This window comes from Hylobates moloch, unplaced genomic scaffold (assembly GCF_009828535.3).
Source record: "Hylobates moloch isolate HMO894 unplaced genomic scaffold, HMol_V3 SCAFFOLD_10, whole genome shotgun sequence".
Lineage (NCBI taxonomy): Eukaryota > Metazoa > Chordata > Mammalia > Primates > Hylobatidae > Hylobates > Hylobates moloch.
This window is the reverse complement of record NW_026652285.1, coordinates 70,037,647-70,061,976: the sequence shown is the minus strand read 5'-3', so window position 1 is coordinate 70,061,976 and position 24,330 is coordinate 70,037,647. Positions and strand designations below refer to the sequence as shown.

Genomic DNA, 24,330 nt, shown 5'->3' with positions numbered 1-24,330 from the left:
ATTTGCAATCTTCTTTTGACAATTATCTATTCATGTCTTTAGCCCACTTTTTGATGAGATTGTTTGTTTTCTTCTTGCTAATTTGTTTGAATTTGTCGTATGTTTTGGATACTAGTCCTTTGTCAGATGTACAGATTGTGAAGATTTCTTCCACTCTGTGGGTTGTCTGTTTACTCTGCTGACTGTTCCTATTGCTGTGCAAAAGCTCTTTAGTTTAATTAAGTCTCACCTATTTATCTTTGTTTTTATTGCATTTGCTTTTGGATTCTTGGTCATGAAATCCTTACCTAAGCCAATGTCTAGAAGGGTTTTTCCAGTGTTATCTTCTAGAATTTTTATAGTCTCAGAGAGCCTGGATATCTTTGAGGACCATCATTCAGCCTATCACAGTGGCATGAAGTTGCACCTAGGCTCCTTACTTGACCTTTTTGGTGTGGTTACACGTGGGGTCACAGTTTTCTGTGGTGTTTGGCTAGAGGGGAGCAGTTATTGTCTAAAAGTTTTCCATCTTGCTAGGCTTCTCCTGTTCTGCTTATTTGGCTAGAGGAGGCTTTTGGGGGCAATTTGTTTTGTCCCCTGTGGCATTTTTGGGTCATTTTCACCTCCAAGTCTGGGATATACAAGGCAAAAAGAAAATATGCTTATATTCATTCACCCCTACTCTGAGTATGTAGACCTTTGGAAATCCCAAGTTTTGTATAGTCTTCTTGTATGTTCTCTACCTTGAACAGGCCCTCGATGCGTATTTCTTGTCTCTTGTACCTCAAAAAGCCTGCAAAACAGTGCTGAGCCTCCAGGATTGGCAGCTACCCTGAGGGCAATTACAGCTTGCTCATTTCTAAGAATTCCTGATTTCATTTCATTTTGGGCCTCTGTGGATTTTTAAAAATTAAAAAAAATTGCCTACTCAGCAATGCATTTTAAGGGATATTTTATTCAGATATTTTAGTTGTTTCCCTTGGTGTTTAGTCTTCTTTGCTGATGGAAACAGAAGTCTCAGTGCTTTTTCCACCAAGATACCTGTCCCCACATTTCAAAGTGTCGATGTTACCCAAGCTCTTGACCTGGATACACTTTGCATGCCTTTTATAGGGTCAGGGAAATTATTGCTCTCACTGCAATGGGAAAGGTTGGAGGAACAGACTTTAGAGTCTCCTTGGCAAGTCCCTGCTGTCTTAACCTGAAAAAAGCAAGGCGCAAATCCTTTATGGTGCCAGCCCAGGATCCCTTTCTTCTACATCTTCCTGATTTGCATTTGCTTTCTGGAAGACTTCTTTATTGGATTTGGTCATGATTGAACTGTCTGTTGGTCAATGTGCTTCATCCCCTACTAGTCAACGGAAGTATGTGATATTGGAGATATCACATACTCCCCACGGTGTCCCCGGAAGCTGAATTGTGAGCTCAGTGGCTCAGTAAGTGACAACTTCACCTTGACAGTGGACTCACAACTCATCTATTAGTTCCTGGAGCCTATGTATTAGCTACTGTTTTGGATTGTGTCCTCTTTAAGGCCTGATTTTTCGGCTCTCCCTTGAGTTTTGTGAACTGTCTCATGCCTTCTAATATGTTCCTATTACTGTTTAATTATTCAGAGTTGTATTTTTTTTTTTTACTTGCAACCAAAGAACCCTGATTGATAGTGCTGTAGAAAGCCTGCAATGCCTTTTTCCTTTGGAGTGCCACTTGAACGCCTGTTAGAGGATGGGTGTAGAATTAAGAAATGGGTATGTGAATGAGTCTTCAGTGGTTGCCTGATATCCTAGAGACTTGGGGCTGTAAGAGTCTTCAAAAGTCATTTGGGGGCTGAGCGCAGTGGCTCACGCCTGTAATCCCGGCACTTTGGGAGGCCGAGGTGGGTGGATCACTTGAGGTCAGGAGTTCGAGACCAGCCTGGCCAAATGGTGAAACCCTGTCTCTACTAAAAATACAAAGATTAGCCAAGTGTGGCGGTGCGTGCCTGTAATCCCAGTTACTTGGGAGACTGAGACAGGAGAATCACACTCCAGCCTGGGGGACAGAGCAAGACCCTTGCAAAAAAAAAAAAAAAAAAAGTCATTTGGACCCAACCCCCACCCAGCGAATGAATTCCCTTACAACATCCCCACTGACTGCTTTTTCAACTCTGTTTGGACACCCCTCCAGAATGAAGAGCTTGTTACTGCCTGAGGCAGCTAGCTTCACCCTTGGCTGCCTCCAATTATCTGAAACTTCTTCCTTTTATTAGCTGAAATCTGATGCTACACAGCATTGATCCTATCTATGCTCCCTCTCCTGCCTTCTCCACTCTGGAAATTCCTTAGACACTTCAAGAAACGGAAATGTACCCCAGACTGGCTTTCTTCAGGCTACACAAGCCTAATTCACCTAATTCCTCCTCCTGGGACACAGGTTGCAGCCACTGCCCCATTCCGTTTGTCTTCTATGACATAGTCCAGTTAATCAATGCCCATCAAAAAGTGTGAAGCTCATGGGCAATTCAGACACCCTGAGCAGGGCAAAGTCAGGTATGACCATCGCCTCCTCACTCTGGGCACTCTATTTCTTTTAATGCTGCTACAAATGAAGTTTATTATTATGGAATCCTCATGACATTCCTGACTCACAGAGAGCTTAGCATTGGCTAAGCCTTTTAAACACATGCTGTTACCTATTGTGGCTTCCCCAGCTAGTCCATGTGTCATTTGTTTTTTGAACTCATGGCCCTACTTTATAATATGGCATATCCTACCTAATTTTTCTATAGCATTGTCAGAATGATCTGGCTATGGGGTTAGGTAGTTTCTAGATTCCCTTTGTATTATTTGTTCTGGATATGCAGAAGAAGGGAATGTTAAGAAACACTGCCTCTCACTCAAACAGTGTTCAAACACATATTGGAGCAGAAGTCATGAGTGTAATGATGAAAAAACCTCAGTCCAGGTTGTAAGGTGTGTTATTCACATCCTTTTGGGAGCAGTTTATTCTAGTTATAATGTTGGACTTAAAGGCCAGAAGAAAGTGGGTTGAATCTGCTGTTGTTTTTTTTTTTTAAGAAAACTTGAAAACTTTACTGAAGTGACACTGGCATAAGGATAGATATATAGATCAATGGAATAGAATAGAGAGTCCAGAAATAAACCCATACACCTATGACTAATTGATTTTTGACAAGGGTACCAAGAGCATTCCATGGGAAAAACAGTCTCCTCAACAAATTGTGCCATGACAATGGATATCCACATGCAAAAGAATGAATTTGAACCCCTACCTCATACCATATACAAAAATTAATTTACTAGTCCTAACAGGCATATACACATGACTCTTCCTAACAGTAAAATACATATTTTTCTCAGGTGCACATGGCACATTCTCTGGGATAGACCATATATTAGGCCACAAAACAAGTCTTAATAGATTTTAACAAATAGATATCATACAAAGTATCTGCTCTGACCAAAACAGGATGAAGTTAGAAATCAATAAAAGAAAACCAGGGCTGGGCATTGTGGCTCGTGCCTGTAATCCTAGCACTTTGGGAGACCAAGGTGGGTGGATCACTTGAGGTCAGGAGTTCAAGACCAGCCTGGTCAACATGGTGAAACCCCATCTCTACTAACAATACAAAAATTAGCCAGACATGGTGGCCCAACCCTGTAATCCCAGCCAGTTGGAAGGCTGAGGCATGAGCATTAGTTGAGCCCAGGAGGTGGAGGTTGCAGTGAGTTGAGATCACACCACTGCACTCCAGCCTGGGTGACAGAGTGAGACCCTGTCTCAAAACAAACAAACAAACAAACAAACCCTCCAAAAAAACCCACAGAAAATTCATGAATCTATGGAAATTTAAAAACTCATTCTTAAACAACCAATGGGTCAAAAAAGAAATCACTTATTTAGGTATTAGGGATATTAGAAAATACTTGGAGACAAATGAAAATGAATATACAGCATACCCAAACTTATGGAATGCAGTGAAAACAGTGCTTAGAAGGAAAAATTACATCTGTAAGTGACTGCATTAAAGAGAAAGATCCCAAGTCACTAACCTAATTTTCCACCAAATTTTACTTTTTCTTTTCTTTTTTCTTTCTTTCTTTTCTTTCCTTCTTTCTTTCTTTCTTTCTTCTTTCTTTCTTTCTTTTTTTTTTTTTTTTTTGATGGAGTTTTGCTCTTGTCACCCAGGCTGGAATGCAATGGTGTGATCTTGGCTCACTGCAACCTCTATCTCCTGGGTTCAAGCAATTCTCCTGCCTCAGCCTCCTGAGCAGCTTGAATTACAGGTGCCCACCACCATGCCCAGCTAATTTTTTTTATTTTTAGTAGAGATGGGGTTTCATCATGTCGGCCAGGCTGGTCTTGAACTCCTGACCTCAGATGATCCACATGCCTCGGCCTCCCAAAGTGCTGGACTACAGGCGTGAGCCACCATGCCCAGCCCAAATTTTACTTTCACTAAAAGTAGAGCAAACTAAACCCAAAACTAGTAGAAGAAAGGAAATAATCAAGGTTAAAGTGGAGGTTAAAAAATAGAGAATAGTAAAACAGTAGAGAAAAATCAATGTAACCAAAAGTTGGATCTTTGAAAAGATCAACATAATGAACAAACCTTTAGCTAGACTGACAAAGAGAAAATAAAGATGGTCCATAAATAACTAAATGCAGAAATGAAAGTGGAGACATTACCACCAACCTCACAGAGATTAAAAAAAAGATTATAAGAGAATACTATGAGCAGTTGTATGCCAATGCATTAGACAACCTAGAAGAAATGGACAAACTTCTTGAAATACACAAATTACTTAAACTGACTCAGGAAGAAATAGAAAAATCTCAACAGATCTCTAACAAGTAAAGAGATTGAATCAGTGATCAAAAACCTCCCAACAAAGATAAGTCTGGTATCAGATGGCTTCACTGGTGAATTCTATCAACTATTTAAAGAAGAATTAAAACCAATTCTTACCAAACTCTTCCATAAAATTGAAGAAGAGGGAACACTTCCTAATTCATTCCATGAGGGCAATATTTCTCTGATACCAAAGCTAGATAGACATTACAAGAAAATTACAAATATTCCTTTTGCATATAGATGCAAAAATTCTCAACAAAATATTAATAGATAAAATCCTAGAGCAAAGTAAAAGGATTTTCAACATGACCAAGTGAGATTTATCTCAGGAATGCAAGGATGGTTCAACATAAGAAAATCAATCCGTTAATCAATTCATCACTTTTATACAATGAAGAGGGGAAGAAACTGCATGATCATCTCAATGCAGAAAAGGATGTTGCATTATTTGACAAAATCCAACATCCTTTCATGATGAAAAACTCTCAGAAAACTAGGAATAGAGAGAAAATTCCTCGAAATGATGAGGTATTTATTTAAAAGTTCACAGTTAACATCATACTCAGTGGTGAAAAACTGAAAGCTTTCTTCCTAATAACAGGAACAAGAGAAGAATGCTTGCTTTATGCTGTCCAACATTGTACTGGAAATTCTAGCCAGAGCTATCAGAAAAGAAAAAGAAATAAAAGGCACCCAAATTGGAAAGGAAGAGGTAAAACTATCTCTATTCACAGATGATATGATCTTATATGTAGAAAATCCCAAAGAATCCACAAGGTTACTAGAGCTATTAAACAAATTCAACAAAGTTGCAAAATACAATATCAACACAGAAAATCAGCTGTAAGAAGGAAATTAGAAAAGTAATTTCATCTACAATAGCAGCTAAAAGAATGAAATACATTAGCAGCTAAATGAATGAAAGAATAGGAATACATCTAACCAAGGAAGTGAAAGACATAGACTGAAACATTGCTGAAAGAAATTAAAGGCACAAATAAATGGAAAAACATCCCTGATCATGGATAGAAAGACAGTATTGTTAAGATGTCTATTCTATCCAAAGTGATCTACAGATTCATGCAATAAAAATTCCAACAGAACCAGAAAAGGCAATCCTTACATCCACATGAAACTGCATTTTGAATAGCCAAAACAAATCTTGAAAAAGAGAAATAAACTTGAAAGCTTCACACTACCCAACTTTGAAACTTACTACAATGCTACAGCAATTAAAACAATACTGGCAGTCCAGGCGTGGTGGCTCAAGTCTGTAATTCAAGGATTTTGGGAGGCTGATGTGGGAGGATCACTTGAAGCCAGGAGTTTGAGACCAGCCTGATCTTTCAATATAGTGAGACCCTATCTCTACAAAAATAGAAGACAAAAACAACAACAAAAAATGGGTATGGTGGTGTGTACCTGTAGTCCTAGCTACTCAGGAGCCTGTGGCAGGAAGATCCCTTGAGCTCAGGAGTTTGAGGCTGCAGTGAACTATGATTGTGCCACCACACTGCAGCCTGGGAAATAGAGCAAGACCCTGTCTGTAAGAAAAGGAAAAAAAAAAAAAACAGTACTGGCATAAGGACAGACATATACACCAGTAAAATAGGACAAAGATCCCAGAAATAAACCTTCATGTATATAGTTAATTGATTTGCTCAAGGATGCCATAAGGGAAAGGACAATGTTTTCAGTAAATGGTGTTGAGACAAGCAGATATATCATGGGAAGAATGAACTTGGTCCTTTACACCATATACAAAAAAGAACGCAAAGTGAATCAAAGCCCTAAACTGAAGAGCTAAAGCTATAAGACTTTTAGATGAAAAATTTGCGAAAATCTTCATGACATTGGATTTGACAATGACTTCATGGGTATAACAGTAAAAGAGTAGAAAACAAACAAAAAAGAAAAATTGAACTTTATCAAGGTTAAGAACTTCTGTGCATCAAAGAATACTATCAAAAAGTGAAAAAGATGACCTAGTAAATGAGAGAAAATATTTGGAAAGCATATACCTGATAAGGAATTAATATTCAAAATACATAAAGAACATCTAAAACTCAGTAATAATAAAACAACCTAATTCAAAAATGGGCAAAGGACTTGAATAGACATTTTTCCAAAGAAAATATACAAATGGCCACTAAGCACATGAAAAAATGCTCAACATTATTAGTCACTAGGGAAATGCAAATCATAACCACAATGAGATACCTCTGCACACTTACCAGGATGGTTATAAGAAAACAGAAACAAACAAACAAAACCCCAGAAAATAACAAGTGCTGGTAAGAATGTGGAGAAACTGGAATCCTCGTGCATTGTTGGCGGGAATGCAAAATGGTGTAGTCACTATGGGAAAGTTTGGTGGTTTCTCAAAACATTAAACATAGAGCTGGGCACAGTGGCATGCGCCTACTAAGAAGCTCTGGACCCAGACTGCCTGGCTTCAACTCTGCTGCCACTGTTTCCTAGTTCATAGTCACTACCTCCGTAGGGGATTTTCGGGGGCACTAAGACTTCTCAGATATCAAAGCCAGGACTTAAACCAGTGCTTTTCTCATGAAGGCAGACAGCCTCTTGGGAAGCTGCAAAGTATCAACAAAGGTAAGATTTGATGGTTATGAAGAGTACAGCAGGCCATGGCTCATGCCTGTAATCCCAGCACTTTGAGAGGCTGAGGTGGGCAGATCACCTGAGGTCAGGAGTTCAAGATCAGCCTGGCCAACATGGCAAAACCCCATCTCTACTAAAAATACGAAAATTAGCCAAGTGTAACGGTGGGCGCTTGTAATCCCAGCTACTTAGGAAGCTGAGACAGGAGAATCGCTTGAACTCAGAAGGTGTAGGTTGCAGTGAGCCTAGGTCACGCCACTGCACTCCAGCCTGGACCATAGTGTGAGACTCCATCTCAAAAAATAAAAGAGTACAGCAGAGGCTTCAGGCTCATTTCATGCCTGTGTGTAGTCTGCAGGGGGCAGTGGGAGCAGCCTTAGTTTCCTGAGGCTGAATTTAGGAAGAAATTTTCAAAATGAGGCCCAAAAGTCCCTTGCTGAGAAAACAAGTCTTCCATCAGGGGATCATTCTCTGGTCTAGCCAAACTTGCAGTTCCGGGAAAGCTGCTTATGTTTATTGTAGTTTGGTTTTGGGTGGAAAGGCTGTTTTGGTTCTAGAGTTTTGCTTTCCTCTTGGCCCAGCTGCAGGCCCAGACGGGTCCTTGTTGGAAGTCAGCCCTCCTCCCCGAAAGGAGGAAGGGCCCTCCTGTCTGTGGTCGGCGGCATTGTACTTGCTGGATTCCAGGCTGTCAGTCTCATGGGTGAGCTCCCAGGATGCTTAGCCTGCAGATTGTTTTGTTAGTTTTCTCCTGCAATTAATTTGGAAATTACCCAGCTACCCACAGCCTCTCCCAGGTGTTCTGTAAACTACAGGCCTGCTCCTGCAGCTTTCACCTTGATGGAACCAACCCTGGCTGAAGCTGAGAGGGTTCTGGGTGGGGTGACAGGAGTCCCACAATGGCAGGGCTTGTTTTTAGCAAATGCCAGTTCCCTTCAGCTTGATCACTAACCATCCTACTTTGTTGGATCCGAAGCAACTGGACCCATACACTCAAAGACACTATCTTTAAGCCTTACATGCCCTATGGAGATAAGCCAGGGGCATATGGAGAATCCACCCTACTCAGAGGCTCAAAGCCAGAGGATTCCCAAGCGCCAGTCAACACTAACAGGTGATTCTCCCAGCCTCCTGATTCCCACATCCAGGGAGGAAGGGGCCTCAGATTTCTGGTTCATTTTACTGAGGACTTGTTACACCGGGGTTGAGGGTTGGTCCCTCCTGTGTGCAACGGTCACATGACTTGAGCTCAGTACCCCCTTTTCTTGGACCTTAGTTTCCTTTCCTGAAAAGGGTGCATTTGAAACCTGCTGCTTCCCAGGGGAGCTGTGAGGATCCAAAGAGATAACACCTGTGAAAATGGCTGGTACTCCCTGAACAAAGTGCCTTTTAGAAAATGTTGGGATTATTATTAGTTTTGTTCCTGCTGAGCCCCTGGAGCTGTGGAAGGGCCCTGAACTAGGGTCTACAATGATAACTCACTGTTACCATGGAAAGTTACTTTCTCTGGTTTCTCTTCCATAAAACAAGGGGTAGGGCTAGATAGTCTGTTAGGTGCACATTTATTTATAAGAAGCCAAGAGAAGTCTCAAAGGGAATACATCAAGAATCAGTTTTCCCCTGCCCTGTCATGGTCACTTTCTGTGTCAGTTAGGATACATTTGTTTGTTTGTTGTTGTTGTTGTTATTGTCATTGTTGTTTTTGAGACAGAGTCTGGCTCTGTCGCCCAGGCTGGAGTGCAGTGGTGCGATCTCGGCTTACGGCAACCTCTGCCTCCCGGGTTTAGGTGATTCTCCTGCCTCAGCCTCCTGAGTAGCTGGGATTACAGGCATGCACCACCATGCCCTCCCCTATTTTTTGTTAAGACCAAATAAATGTGTTCCAGAAGTCTACAGCAGACTTTCCTGAACATCTCATTGGCCCAGAAAGTATCCTGTACCTGTTTCCAAATCAGTCTCTGACAAGAGTGATAGGATAGTGACTGCGCTTACCTTATGCAAGTCAAGATTCACCGCCAAGGGATAAGACACAACCAACTGAAACCTGAACAAAATCAGGGTCTTGTGAGAAAAGAAGAAGTGAAGAAAATGGGTGGGTAGACAACTAGCAGTGTCTGGCACACTTTCTTCTCAAAATAAGCCGATATTTATATGCCAGAAAGAGGGTGGATTGTTTCATGCTTGTCTGGAGTTCCCCGCTGGACAGTTGTCCTCAACATCGTCCACCCGCAGCCTTGCCATCAAAAGCCCTGAGCACAGTCCCCAGGAGAGGACACCTTTCTTTATGAGCATCTGTGCAGGGAAAATGAAGGCAGACCCCACTTCACACAAGGTTGAATAGTTGTTTGAGGTTTTGATAAAAATTTGGGATAAAAGAATGTGTTGGCCAGGCGCGGTGGCTCACGTCTGTAATCCTAGAACTTTGGGAGGCTGAGGTGGGCGGATCACCTGAGGTCAGGAGTTCGAGACCAGCCTCAACATGAAGAAACCCCGTCTCTACTAAAAATAGAAAATTAGCCAGGCATAGTGGTGCATGCCTGTAATCTCAGCTACTCGGGAGGCTGAGGCAGGAGAATTGCTTGAACCTGGGAGGCAGAGGTTGCCATTGCACTCCAACCTGGGCAACAAGAGTAAAACTCCATCTCAAAAAAAAAAAAAAAAAATGTGTTGTGATGTGGGAGTGGAAATTTTTGAAAACATTCATATTAAATGTAGTTTTTTTCATACTGTGAGAAACCCTTCACAGGACTGCTCGTGGAAACGCCATGTTCCTAATTGCACTCCCTGGTCCTGAGGTCTGGGCCTCCGTGAGAAAGTGACATGGTCTGGCTGGGCTTTGAGCTGGGTCACACATTGGCTGCTGTAGGGAAAACTGCCAAGGGAGCAGGGGAGGAAGCAGGGGGTCCTGTTAGGGGCTGGCACTGTGATCCGGGAGAGATAATAGGGTCCTACAGGGCTGGCGGCCATGGAGGTGTGGCATGGGGTTAGGTGGTTCCTGGAGAGGGAATGGTCAGGGCAAATTCATGATGACAGGAACACATGGGAGTGTCAGGGAACAGCAAATGGTGTGTTGGCTGCAGACTGGGGGTGTGGGAAGGCAGCTATGGGAGATGTGGCTGGCAAGAAGGTTGACATAAGGATGACCGAGGGTCCCTAGTGCCAGGTGAGGCGCTGAAGCATTCTACTGCAGACAGCAGGGAGCCTTCTCCACAGGACTGGAGCTCAGCTTCAGGGAGGTAAGCTGGCAGCAGGGACAGAATGGAGGCAGGAGTACTCTTGGGAGGCCCTGGCTGGCTGCTGGGGCCAGGGCCGTGAGCAGAGGCGGGAATTGAGTCCTGGGAGCTGGTGGCTCTCAAAATTTATTGCCTGGTTGCAGAGCACCTCCATGCCTGAGAAACCATGACTGGGGCTCTGCCCTGACCACCCCCACTTGAGAAGCTTCTCCAGGTTCTCAGCGAGATAAACCGGTGCTCTGCCCCATGGCTGAGATCCACCCTGATTCTGGCTTCCCAATCTCTTCCTCACCCTGGGAGGGGCTGACAGCTGTTCCCTGGGTCTCTGACTAGGTGCTTCCTGGTTAACCCTTCTGGGCTGAGCTGGAAATCCGAGCTTCCACTCTCAGAAGAGGGAGTGTGGGGCTAGCAGAGGGGTTCGGGAACTCCACAGAGAGCAGACAGCATTCCTCTTTTGAGGCCAAATATTGAGGACCATGCCAGGAGCTCTGCAAAGGCTGGCTTTGGCCTCAGCCAGGGAGAGGAGATGCTGAAGAGAGGGCAGGGGCAGGAGAGCAGAACTCATTAAGGGCATTCCATCTCACCCCTACTCTGCCTGTCCATCCCATTTAAAATTTTGTTCACTGCTTAGTTTGGCCTGAGGAGCACTAACTGCACTACTTTCTCTCGAGGTAGTTCTAAGCTACTTATTTAACAGGTAAGTCCATTCCTCAAGTTGCAGTCCATCCCCATTCCTTAGCCCCTACCTTCACATCCTCACCAGATTACTTTTACTTCCATATTACCTTCATTAAGATAATAATCAAATGCAGTCTCCATTGGGGGAGGCATAGGTTCTAGTCCAGCTTGGACACTTAACAGCTGTCATATCTTGGGCAAGTCACATGCCCCTTCTTTGGCTCTATGGAGGCTCCACACACACTCACAATATTCCTATTTATTCCTATTGGGAACTTACACAAGCAATGAGATGAAAGTCCTGGTTCTCCCCGTGTGGTGCCATGTGATCCTAGGAACATGCTTTCATGCTTTCCCAATCTGGGCCCCTGCCCCATCCTTCATGGTACATGCCCCTGTCTGAACTGCTTTTCATCAGGGATATATTCCCCCAGCTATCTTGTCATGTCTACCCTCAGGAACAGGCTGAGCACACACAGAAAGCCAAGCTCATATGTGTTCGAGGCAGGGGAGGGTTCCTTAGGGCACTGAGGACCTTAGGCTTTCCACTAGAGGATCCCTCGGCCCAGACTGACTTGGAGACAGGGACCCCTTCCAGTTGGCCATTGTGTTCTGTACAGAAAGCTTAATTTTTCTCCTAGACCCTTAACTACCTCAGACTTGGGGCTGGAGCTGAGGGGTCAGAGGCAAAGTTTATTCTATACTCAGGCAATTGACTGTTGCTAAGGGAGGGTATAGAGCTCGAACCCAAGGTCCCTTACAGTGCCTCAGCCCGGAGTCAGGACGTGGCTTCCTGCCCTGGCTCTGTCACCCCAGCTTTCAAGATGTTTTCAGATATACTCTTGTTGAATGTCATTGTCACAGTCACCTATACAGCTGGAAACAGGAGATGAGGTGCAGTCTAAGGGCTAGGATTCCAAGACTCAGAAAGTACTCAAAGGAGGAGATGAAGCACTTCACCCCAGCTCTGTCCCCTTGCCACCCTGCCCTCTCTGCTCTCTGCAGTCAGAGCCACAAGACAGTGCTGGAGTGCTAGCTGGGGTTCCGGGCCAGAAACAGGAGGCTTCTAGAAGTTATTCTGGCATCTCTAATCTCAATAACACATTTTTTTCAAAGTTCTTCCTCTTTGCTCAGGGCATAGGAATCACCTAAGGGTCTTATAGAAAGGCAGGTTCTGGTCTAGGAGGTCTGGGGTGAGGCCAAACAACCAGTATTTCTAGCAAGCTCCCAGGGAATGTCCTTGCAGCTGACCTCCATCTCTTGTGTAAACCAACAGGGAGGGCTTGCCGCCCTTTGCCCCCAGGCCTTGCTCCTGGCCCTTGCAGAAGTGCATCTTGTATTCAAGTGACCAAAAGAAGAGGTGTTAGAAAATGTGAAAGGGTAAAAGGGGACCTGCACCCAGTTTTATAGGTGGAGAAACAGGCCCACTCCATGCCAGAAGGAATTTGTTCAAGACCTCACAGCAATTTAGTGACAAAGTCAAGACTCAGGCCTCCTGTATAGGGGAAAAGACAAAAGCAAAAACAAACTCCAGAAAAGATATATACTTAAGCGTTAACTGCGCATTCTTTATGGGTCCCCCCACAGCCTTTTTTTGTTGTTGTTGTGTTTTTTTGCTGTTATTTCCCTCCCTCTTTATTTTCTTACCTGTTATTTCTTTTAAAACAATGAACACGTACTGATTTTGTAATAAGAAAAAATTTAGTAAAAGAAAATTCTCACAAAGTTCTTAGTAAATGAGATTATGTCCATGAATGTGTTTGGTAAATTTTAACTCCACAGGGCAGCTCCAAGTCATGGGTGTGCAGTTGGGCTCAAACTGTACAGAAGTCATTTCGGGGACGTTATCCTTACTCTTCTCGGAGCCCACATCGCCCAGATGAGGAAGGCTACCGCTGCCGCCAACGCCGACTACCGTGAGCAGCTTGCTGCTCCCCCGTCGTCGCCTCTGCGGTAGGAGCACTTCTCCCAAAGCGTTGGCCGCAGTTATCTTTCCCCTTAAATCGGGGAAGAAGGTTCTCTAATCCATTTTCGTGGTGAACGACCTCGGGCCAAGTCTGCTTTTGTTGCTGGTTCCCTAAGCTTAATTGCAAGCAAAGTTAATTTGAAAGAAAATACACGACACAGCTCTAGGGCGAATTCTAACGAGCCTTGAGCAATTAGGGAAGAAAGCGTCTAATTATCCACAGCCTGGGGACGCCTGCACACGACGCTGGCGGGTGCAGGGCCCGGAGAGGGACAAACGATTTTTCTGTGTTCATAAAATGAAGAAGAAAAAAGTAAAAAAGAAGGGCACCTCCAGTCCCCAGATGAGGGACTGAGAGGGGTTTGGAAATTCCTAGGGTTAGAAGGTTCCAAGACATACAGCGGAATGTTCTCAGGATCCCACAGTCACGCGGGCTAAGGGGGCCGGCCGCCTGCGACCCCGCTGTGGGTGAGGCCCCGGGCGGCGCGCATTGTTTCCGAGGTACTCGCTCCCCTGCGCGGCGCCCATTCCCACCCGGTGCGCGAGCTCTTGGTGTCGTCGGCCGGCAGGACGCCGAGAAGGGCTGTCGCTCTGTCTTCAATGCCTTGATCCCAACCCTCGCGGGTCTCCGTGTCCCTTCGGGCTCCTGAAGCACACACCCAGGTCCCTCCCCGCAGCCTCCTCTCTCTCCTGGTCCTGACCCTCGCCTTTGGCACAATCTTACCTATCCCGCAAGTTGACAAGTAGAACGGGGGACGAAAACGCCCGCTCTTTCCCACCCTGTCTTTCTCGTTCCCGGGGCTTTATCGCGACACTCCAGGAGGCTTTTTTACAAGGCAGCGCTTATTTAAAGCCTTTCAGCCCTGCTGTCGCCTGCGCTTTACAGTTCACAAAGCGCTTTTCACCTCTCCTCTCGTTTAACTTCAGGAAAATTATCTGAGGTAGCAGTCACAAATTCCCATTTCACAAATGACGACCCGAGAGGAGAAGGGACTGGCTTAAGATTAATGGTGCTGTCAAGGCACTGGACTTGCTAATTAGGAAACAGGGAAAGGCTCAACTCTGGCATAACTAGGTGCAAAACCCAGCCTTCTCCAGCCCCAGTCCTGCGCCGGGGCTCTTCCGCAGCCCAAACAAAACTCCTGGGTGGAGGACTCTTACTTTCCCATTCTTCCCAACCAGGCAAGTCATCCTGATCTCTGCACCTGGGACAGCCAGCTTGTCTAGCTGAATGGAGGAGAACACTTGAACTCCATACTTGCAAAGATTCTTAGGGAGAGGAGGGCGGCCCAATACCTGCACTCTTCCAAGGTCACAAGGCTGGGTCTGGAATTTGGGCCCACGGGTGGCAGGGTCAGCCCTCAAGTGCTTCCAGGTACCACCACCAAAGCCAGGAAGGGCCAGCACCTAGACCTGCACTGCGCAATACAGTGTTGCTACTGAAGACCTAGCAGGTGACTAGTCCACATTTAGAGAAGCTGTAAGTGTAAAACACACTCCAAATTGTAAAGCCTTCATGTGAAAGGAGAGTAAAACATCTCAATTTTTACATTGATTATATGTTGAAATCATAATATTTTTGATACGTTGGGTTATCATTCAAATTAACCTCACCTGTTTCTTTTTACTTTATTAATGTGGCTACTAGAAAATTTAAAATTACATATGTGGCTTGCACCATATTTCTAATGGAGAGCACTGATTTATACAAATCCCCATTTGGACTGAACCAAGTTCACACGTCTTCCTGAACAGGATAGTACAGTCCCAAAAATAAAAAATAAAAATTACCAATGGTTTTCATACAGTCTTCTTTTTCACACCCCGGCCCTTCCCTATTAAGTTTATACAGAAAGAGGCTGAGTTTCTCTTGCCATAACTCACTTGCTGAAAGATTTTTATTAAAACAGTCCATCTGAACACTCCTATTTATCTGAAAGCTGTGAATGGAGCCTCTGAAATATTTAATGCTGAAAGTTTTTGCTCCAGAATCGAAATTTAAAGATTTCTCAAGGGAAAGGGGGAGAGTTATTGGACTTTCTCTAATTTTAGTGAGCCTGCTACTTAAGCAAGATGCAAAATGAAGTTAAAATTCCAGTTTCTTTCTAAAGCTCACTTTACTGAGTGCCCCAACTTAATTTTTCTCTTTCCTTTTTGCATGGGGAAGGCTGCTGAGGTGTAGCAGGGGGTGCTGGGGATGGAAGAGCCCTCCTCAGCTACTGAAAGGTGTCACCAACGGGCTCCCTGAGTCCTCACATCTCCTTAAACTTTAGTTCACCCATTGGGTCCAGGGCTGCGTGATGACAAGAAACAGTGGACAAATGAATGAATGTATTTATAACTGCCTTATAATGGAAAACCAGATTTATGACTGGACAGTAACAGCCATGAAATTACCAGCACATCCTGCTCAAAAGTTCAATAAGTTAGGATATAGTTGCTGCCTGGAGCCAATCCTGGGACTTTAGGTTAGACGCTTGGCCATGAACTCTTTTCCTTTCCCTAGAACAGCGGCTAGGCTTTGGATGGCTACTCAGAGGCCCTGGGTGGCCCACCATTGCTGCCAAATACGCAGGGCAGCATCCAAGATGATGGGGCCCTGAATGATAACCCGGGGGCGGTGGATAGAGTCCTGCAGCCCTCTGGTGTAACAGATTGGGGAGACTGAAAGTTCAGGTGATGGGACTGGAGTGCTGAGGCACAGTTCAACTCGGAGCTAGGTCTCAAGTTCTCAGAGACAGGGAAAACCAGCCCAGGTCAACCACAGCAGAGATTTCTCCAATTTATAAAAGAAGAAAAGGCTATTTCTTTTGCAAATTTGTCCTCCTCACTTTAAGAATAAAGGCGCTGCTGGAGCCTTTTACTGTAGTAACGCAGTTAAAGGCACCAGAGGCCGAACCGCGTAAAAAAGCCCGAGTTTCCGGCAGCACATGGAAGGCTGAAACTGATTCCCCACAATCTGGATCCTGGTCTCTGGTGTTGACACTACGCTGCCCTCTGGTTACCGCCAAGGACCCTCCCCGATAGAATGCCAGAAAGCATCCCCTTTGGGGGCTTCGCTCCATCGAGGGTCCCTGTGCCAGTCCAAGGGCTCTAGCTGCCTAGCCCCACCTCCACCCATTTACAGAGTACACCGGGTGCCTACGCCGTGCGCGGGCAGACCGAGCCTCTGTGGCCTGCTCTGTCTTTTCCACGTGAGTCCCAATTGAGTCCTCTCTCCATTCCTGTTCTCAGGTTGCGGGGAACGTATGAACAGCCGATGTGTCTATGAGTTTTCGTCCCTACGCTCGGCTCACATGGCGGACACGAACCGATCTATCCCACCGGGATAGGCGGCAGCATGGCGAGCATGGTAGGCGCCTGCACTGGCCCCTCCGAGCTGCCCGCCAGGGTTGTAGCAGGGCCCCAGCGCTCCGAACTGGCCGGGCGACGTGCGCCCGTAGAAGTCCACCGTGGTCTCCACGCCGCCACTGCTGCCGCCCGCGGTGGGCGAAGCAGGTCCCGCCAGGCGGCCAGCAGCGGCAAAGATCGCACTGCCGGCGCCCTGCGGGTACGCGCCGTCGGGGCCCGCGTAGGCAGCCGCATAGGCCGAGGGGTTGGCCGGCCGGGCCCCGGTGCAGCCTGCGGGCTGGTAGCCGGTGGTGGTAGCTGGGGCGCCGGCGGAGGCAAAGGCGCAAGAGCCGCCGGGCCCCGACGGTGCGGGCCCCAGCTCTGGGCTGAGCGGCCGCTCAGGAACCAGGCCGAAGACGCGGCAAGGGCCGGGCGACGCCGCGGGGTAGTAGACTGGAGGCGGAGCGGCCAGCGACGGCGGCGCGTAGCTCGCATAGACGGCGCCCGGGTAGGGGGGGCGCGCGGCGGGCACCGCGCCCGGGAAGATGGCGGCGGCGGCGGCGGCAGCGGCGGCGGCTGCCGCGGCCGCCGCGTCGTGCATGTAAGCCGGGTAGGTGGAGAGGTCCGAGCGCTTGAAGCGCTTGCGGCGGCGCAGGAAGCTGCCGCTCTCGAACATGTCCTCCGCGTTGGGGTCGAGCGCCCAGTAGTTGCCCTTACCCGGGCGGCCGGCCTCGCGCGGGATCTTGAGGAAGCAGTCGTTGAGTGTGAGGTTGTGGCGGATGCTGTTCTGCCACTTTTTGGGGTTGTCGCGGTAGAAGGGGAAGCGCTCGGTGATGAACTTGTAGATGCCCCCCAGCGTGAGGCGGCGCTCGGGCGCGTGCGCGATGGCCATGGCGATGAGCGCGATGTAGCTGTAGGGCGGCTTCCCGCGCTGCAGGGGGCGCTTGCGGCGCCGCCCGCCCGCCCCGCGGCCCGCGGCCTCCCCTGGGACCCCGGCGCCTGCTGCGGTCTCGCCGCGCTCTTCCTTCACCGCAGCCAGCACCTCTGGCTGCGGCGGCGGCGGCCCGCTCTCGGCAGTCATGGCGCGGCCGTCCCGTACCCCCGGGCTCTGGATCCCCGCGGCTGTCGGGGGGCGGGGGCGGGCCTGGCGTCCCCGGAACGGACGCTCGGCCCCTCTGCGGAGAGCTCAGGGGATCGTCGCGGGCTGGCCCCGGGAGCCCAGCGGCCCAGGCTAGCGCGCGCTGGAGGCTCGGCGTCCGTCGTCTGGGGCTGGCGCGGTGCAGACAGAGGCTCGGGAGTGACCCGCCAGCCGACGGCTCAGCCCGCGTGGGGCAGCTCGAGGCGGGCAGCGGCGGTGGCCTCGCGACCGGGACTGGACTCTGGTCGCCGGCTGAAGGGTCCCTTGCGCGCTGGTGCCGGGCGGTCGAGGGGTCCAGAAGTGATCCCTGGGTTGGGGTGGCTGCAGCTGGTCTGTGGTGCCCGCTGGTTTAGGATTACTGCCTAGGTTGTGCGCGCAGAAGAGGCTTCGGGCTCGAAGGCCAGAGCGAGGGCAGTTAGTACAGGCGCTGGGCGATCTGGCCGGGGCCGCCCATGCCCTGCCCCCGAGGCCAAGGCGGCGGTAAGCGCCACGGGCAGAGAAGCGAGGCAGGGGCAGCGAGGTCGGGGCGCGGGCCCAGGCGGGGCGACCTGAGGCTGGTCCTCTCCACGGCGTGGGTCTCCAGCCCTGCAGACCGCTGGCGAGGCGCTCCCCTGCGCACACCGGGACCGGCTCCTCCCTCCGCCGGCTTCCCCTCCTTAAAGGCGCCAGGAAGCGTGGGGCGGCACCGGTTCCTGCCCGCCCCCCGACTGCCCGCCCCCCGGGGCCCAGGCGCACCTCCCCAGGTAGGAGCAGCTGTGGCCGCGCGGTAGGAGCCCCACAACGTCAGGGCGGGGAGGGCGCTTGGAGATCCCCCGGGTCGGCCCCCTTCCGCTCCCCGATCGACTGAGGCCCGGAGAGTTCAGGAATCGGCTGGGGAGACCTCAGCGCCCGAACTCGGAGTTTTCGGACTTTTCAGGCCTCTGCCAAGGCCTGGGACTCGCAGGTGAAAGGACGGGCTCATCTCACTTTTTTGTCCTGAGAGGGTGAGAATTGGCCGAGAGGGAGCTTGGTTTTTGTGGGAACGGGGAGGGAGAAATTCCGGGAGACCGGCTCCCAGGGCCTTTCAGGATGGTTTCCAAACCCCATTCGTGGCTGCCACAGCCACTTGGCACTCCAGTCCCCCCATCTAAGAATGAGTATTCTTAGGCCCGAAAGAGAAGGTCACTTGCCATGGCCCCACTGCGACTTCTCCGCTTAGCGCAGTCTCCAACCTGCGTATCCTTTAGGACTGCGCTTCCCAGCTATGTGGTAGAGGTAGCCACTTTCCCTTTTTGGGCCCCAGGTCCCTCGACTGTACCGGAGTCTGGATCTCTCAAGAGTCCTTGCGTGGTAGATATTTAGGGATAGGCCAATCCCCACCCCCAATCATCCGTCTTTGAGAGGCCCAGGATCTGTCTCTATTTGATGGATAGTGGTGCAAGGATTAAAGACGACGCAGGATTGGTAACCTCCTCCTCCAATCCCCCGGGACCAGGGTAGCTCTGAAGACCCCCAGAGGCAGCCAAGCAGCCCCTTCCCGCAGCGGGGAGTGAGGGCTGCGGGTGATGAGGGAGTGGGAAGAGAGCTGTCGCCGGGTGGGCGCGTCTCCGGGGGAAGGGGCGGGCAGTCGGGACACGTTTGCTTTATGGGTGTCCAATTTCTGAGTTCCTTTCCTGCTGTCCCTGAGCCGGGACTTGGTCCTAACCTGAGATCCTCGCGGCGCGGCCCCTCTGGCCCGGGTTCGTTCCCTGGCCATTCACTGGGAGATCCAGGGCCTGTCCTTGTCCCCTCGCAGGGCCTCAGTGTTCTACTCTGCTAAATATCAGCTGGAGGGCGTGTGCTGATCTCCGAGGCCCCTGCTACCCGTAGGATTCCGGGCCTTGGCGCGGGTTCCGATGGCTCGAGCCCGGACGCAGCTTTCCGGGGCCGGGGCTGTGGGTGCAGAGCCGCGCGGAGGGTGGTGCCAGGCGAGTGTGGGTGATCCCAAGAGGAGGGTTCTGGCCAGTAACGGGTGGCACGACTTCCAGGGTTTTAGTCTCGTTCTTCGTGGCGGTGAGCTGAGGGCAGGCTTAGCCCAGCCAAGCGTTGGGCAGCTGCCTTCGGAAGAGCGAGGCAAAGCCCAGATCCTCGCTCAGTCGATCCAGTGTGTGGAAACGCTCAAAGCCTTTGCTTGACAACCTTCCGCGGCAGAGGGTTGGTCGAACGGAGAGGGGCTTTACACTCGCTAAACAAAACCCCTGGTTTCCTTCTTCCCAAGTAATGAAGAAGCAAAAACCCAGATTTCGTCCTGTTTCGTTTTTACAAAGGAGGAAAAACTTGAAATTTTAAAAATTTTAACTGGATTATATTATAGGCACCTTTTAATATGGGATTTCGTGGCTCTCAGTAACTTTCAAGATTCTGAGATTCAGATATCCAGATTTTAAATTCTGGACGACCGTTGTCCTAACGTGATTCCATAAATCTAGAGAATGCGATCCTGCGATCCTGTAATTCTAAGATTCCAAGACTGGGAGTCTAACTTTGACTATGCTTATATTCCTTTGGCTTAAGCTTCTAGTCAAAGTCTAAAAACCTATGTATTAAGGTACTGGGACTAAACCAGGCACGCTGGCGGGAGCCTGTAGTCCCAACTACTGGAGGTTAAGGCAGGAAGATCGCTTGAGCCCAGGAGTTCCAGGCTGTAGTGCACAATCATTGTGCCTGTGAGTAGCCACAGCACTCCAGCCTGCGCAGCAGAGGGAGACCCGGTCTCTTAAAAACAAAACAAAACAAACAAAAAACGGGGACACTAAGATTTTGTGCCTGAAAATATGATGCCACTCTTGAAGCTGCCACTTCTCCAGTTTTTTATTTTTTCCACTCTAAGTTATATATTATTTAATTTGAATTCCTGTGTAGGAATGTCTGATTGGAAGAATTTGAATCCTGTAAATCCACAGTTCTCTCCTTCCTTAATTCTAAAATGTTAGTGCTGGATCTGCTATTCTGTAGCTCAAATAATCTGATTTCAATAATTCTTCTAATGTTTTTGATTATATGCTTTAATGATTAGTCCCATGACTTTATGATCCTCTACTTTTAAGCTGCAACGACTATGGCTAAAAGCCTTCTTGTCTCAGGATTTTCTGATCTTCAATGTCTTGTGTCTGTGACCTCATTCTTCTAGAATTCTGATGGTTTTCTCAAAGTTCGTCAATATCAAGCTACTCCTGTGGCCGAGACCAAATACCTAGCATCATGAGATTAGAATTTCCAGGATCATGATTCTAAGATTTTCGCAAACAAAGGACCCGTAAATTTCTATTTCATAAATGTTCTTTTTTTTTTTTTTTTTTTTTTTTTTTTGAGATGGAGTCTCGCTGTCGCCCAGGCTGGAGTGCAGTGGCGCAATCTCGGCTCACTGCAAGCTCCGCCTCCCGGGTTCACGCCATTCTCCTGCCTCAGCCTCTCCGACTAGCTGGGACTACAGGCGCCCGCCACCACGCCCGGCTAATTTTTTTTGTATTTTTAGTAGAGACAGGGTTTCACCGTGGTCTCGATCTCCTGACCTCGTGATCCGCCCGCCTCGGCCTCCCAAAGTGCTGGGATTAGAAGCGTGAGCCACCGCGCCCGGCCATTTCATAAATGTTCTATTCGAATAATGCATTTGAAGATTCTGTGAGTCCACGGTAAGTTCACATTAAATGATTTGGTGAGTACATAGGTCACAAGTTTACCCGTTTGGATCAAAACCGTACACAAAAATCTCCTCGGGGCATTTCCTATCTCTTCCCATTGCTTCCTTCTCAGTTGCTTGAGAAGGAGCATGGTCATGGCCAAGTCCTCCCCTCTTCTCTGGCACAGTGCTCCTTAACGTTTATGAATCATCTGGAAGTTAGGAAGGGCAGGTTCCAGACCCTTGGAAATCATTCTCCCAATCCAGCAGGGGTGGATTGATGTTGATGTGGGCGGCCAGTGATTTCTGTTTCCCACTGGTCTTCAGCCCTTCAAGTATTCCCAGCACCCCTGGAGAAGCCAGCCTGCAGCAGGCCATTTTATGTGCATAGGGGGCTGGGGGTGCTATTGGGAATCTGTAGAAGATGTTCTTCTGCAACAGCTGCTTTCCCCAGTTTTGAATTGGCGACTTTGTAAATAAAAACGAGAGGGGTCCAAGGAGTCAAGGAAAATTCCTCCAGATTCCTTGACGGAGATTCCCCTGCACGCAGATGCAGAGGTAACCAGTTCTTCTATTTAAGGAAATTATGGAAATTCGAGCTAGAAGGAGACTGGGCCTGGATTGTGGAAGGGACTTGTAGAGAGAAAAGCCTTGGGCTGAGAAGGAAACTCAGGTCTTTGGGCTCTTACTCTTTGGCCCCAAAGCCTCTCTGCCTTTTCCTGAGTTCTCAGAGCCTTACTTGTACTTAATTCTTTGGCCTGGGCTGCCCTTTTTACTGAACAACAAAACTCCAGGCCTCCACACTTGCAAATCTGATCCAAGGATCTCCTTACAGCAGCATCACAGTGACCTCTGTTTAGGTTACTCCAGTGCATTCTGTCTGGGTCAGTGGGCCGTATGGCCCTAGAGAGCATCAGAGCAAGACACTGTCACAAAAGGGGGCCCCCAAGTCACACTCACCCTGCTGACCACAGAAGACATCCATCTAAGGCAGCACCAGTGTTGTGAGGGCTTCCACCCAAGCTTTCTCAAGACCCACCCAGCGACTTTAAACCATCCACTGCCCTTCTTAGGCCTCAGTTTCTCTGTCCGTGAAGTGTGTGTGTGGGGATATCCCATATCTGTGCTTTCTCTTCCACCGAGTCAAGGTGATAAAGTGGAGCGCCTTACAGACGCGCGGTCGTGTTCTTCCTCTTTTAAATTGTTTTAAGGCGAAACTTGGACATGGAAAAAAGACGCTGGGGATAATTCTAGCCTGTTCCACTCACAGGCCGCCATGAGATGCGCACACCCCCACCCACTGCCCCTCCCCACGGAAGAAGTAGCGGTTGATTAAAGTGTAACATTTTCTGCGGTCTAGCGGGGGATTTTGAGTCTCCGAGGCTCCCGCGGGCGTGGACCCTTTCGGCTCCACAGAGCTCGGCAAGCGCTCTCTCCCTTTAAGTTGGTCCACTTTAACACTATGAACAGCGAATCATTGTCACCCAGGGGACAGGATGGAGGAACAGGGGCCCAGGAAGGGGAACCTTCTGCTTCCCACCTCCCCGTTTGCTTGGATCCCGCCACCAGTGTTTCTTACGTAGGTAAGAAGCACCTAGCCTTTCCTACCCCGCTCCCCACAAGCCCTCCCACAGAGCCCTCTCCCAACCCAGTCTGCGCGGGCCCGGACACTCAGTGTTCTCAGAGCAGCGGGGAGCGCAGGAGCCGGCATGGAGGTCCAGCAGCTTTGCAGCCGCAACGAGAAGGGGAAGTCGGCTCCGGAAGGCGCGGACTTGTCCCACTGCGCACAACGAATCGGGGACAGAGTCAAGCTAGACCCTGCTCCCGCTCTAGGTTGGCTCCACGCGCTTTCCCTGCGTTCCAGACCCGAGGACCAAGAAGCGCAGGCCACTACCCGCGTCTGATCCGACCCAGGCGGGCGGGCAGGAGTTCAGCTGTGGCGGCGGGCATTCCCGGCAAAGCCGTGGCCCGGGGCGAAGGTGGCGGCCCGCAGGCGCATTTCAGTTAGATTCTGGGACCCTGGGCGCAGGATCGGCCCCCAGGCAACGTCTAGAGTCCAGGGTTCTTGGTCTGGTTCCGAAATCTGTGCGCGGCTTTTGAACACTTGGAAACCTGAAATTTGCACACTAGATTGTGGGTGTTCATTTCTGGGGAGAGAGTCCATGGTTTGCAAGACAATCTCAAAAGAGCCGATGATTACTCCCCTTCCCCCTTCAAAAGGGAGATGAGCTAGCCTGGATTCTAGTTCAACCACTAAAGGCACAGGAAGAGGCAGTGATTTTTTTCCCCTTCCCCAGGCCAGTCTCTGTAGGGATCCCATCCCGCAGCTCAGTCCGGCCGCCTGAGGTGGGGCAACAGGGCTGATTGCCTCCCCCTACAACCCAACGCGGTTGCTTGGCTGCTGGGCGCCCGAATCATGAGGTGGGCGGTGGCACGGCGAGGAGGCGGCGCGGGGAGCTGGAAGACAGTTGAACCTCAACACGGGAGAGCAGCCAGCTCTCCTCTGGCCTCTTCCCCACTCCCCCTCGGGCTTTTTTTTTTTTTTCCCCTAGGCCTGGAGTGCGGGTCTCTCTTGGTTTCGCCGTCAGTCTTTCTGCCTCTGTTACGAATATGCGTGCACGTGTCCTGCCTCTCTAGGCGCATCTCCCGGGAGTCACCCCAGCGGCAGCCCGCGGGCTGGAAGTGAGGGGGCCAGCTGCACACTCCAGCCGAGTTCCAGTTTCCCATACGAGCCTCTTCTGTCCTGGAGGATGGCACAGAGAGTGGCAAGACAGGACAGAGGGACATCCACCCAGGAGGACCCTGGAGCCCGTGGGAGTCAGATTCTCCACCTTTCTGCCCAAGAGCTTCCTCTGCTCGGCAGAGCCTGACCCAGGGAGGAGAGGCAGACAGGGT

At 49.2% G+C, this 24,330-nt stretch overlaps 1 protein-coding gene across 1 annotated transcript; it reads right to left on the bottom strand.

Annotated features, from left to right (window-relative positions):
• Nucleotides 1–14,943: 14,943 nt before the first annotated feature.
• On the bottom strand, nucleotides 14,944–18,431 carry FOXE1 (forkhead box E1). Its single transcript, XM_032162663.2, has one exon. It carries the CDS (start codon nucleotides 17,739–17,741, stop codon nucleotides 16,623–16,625), a length of 1,119 nt encoding a protein of 372 aa, XP_032018554.1. The 5' UTR covers nucleotides 17,742–18,431; the 3' UTR covers nucleotides 14,944–16,622.
• Nucleotides 18,432–24,330: the final 5,899 nt, after the last annotated feature.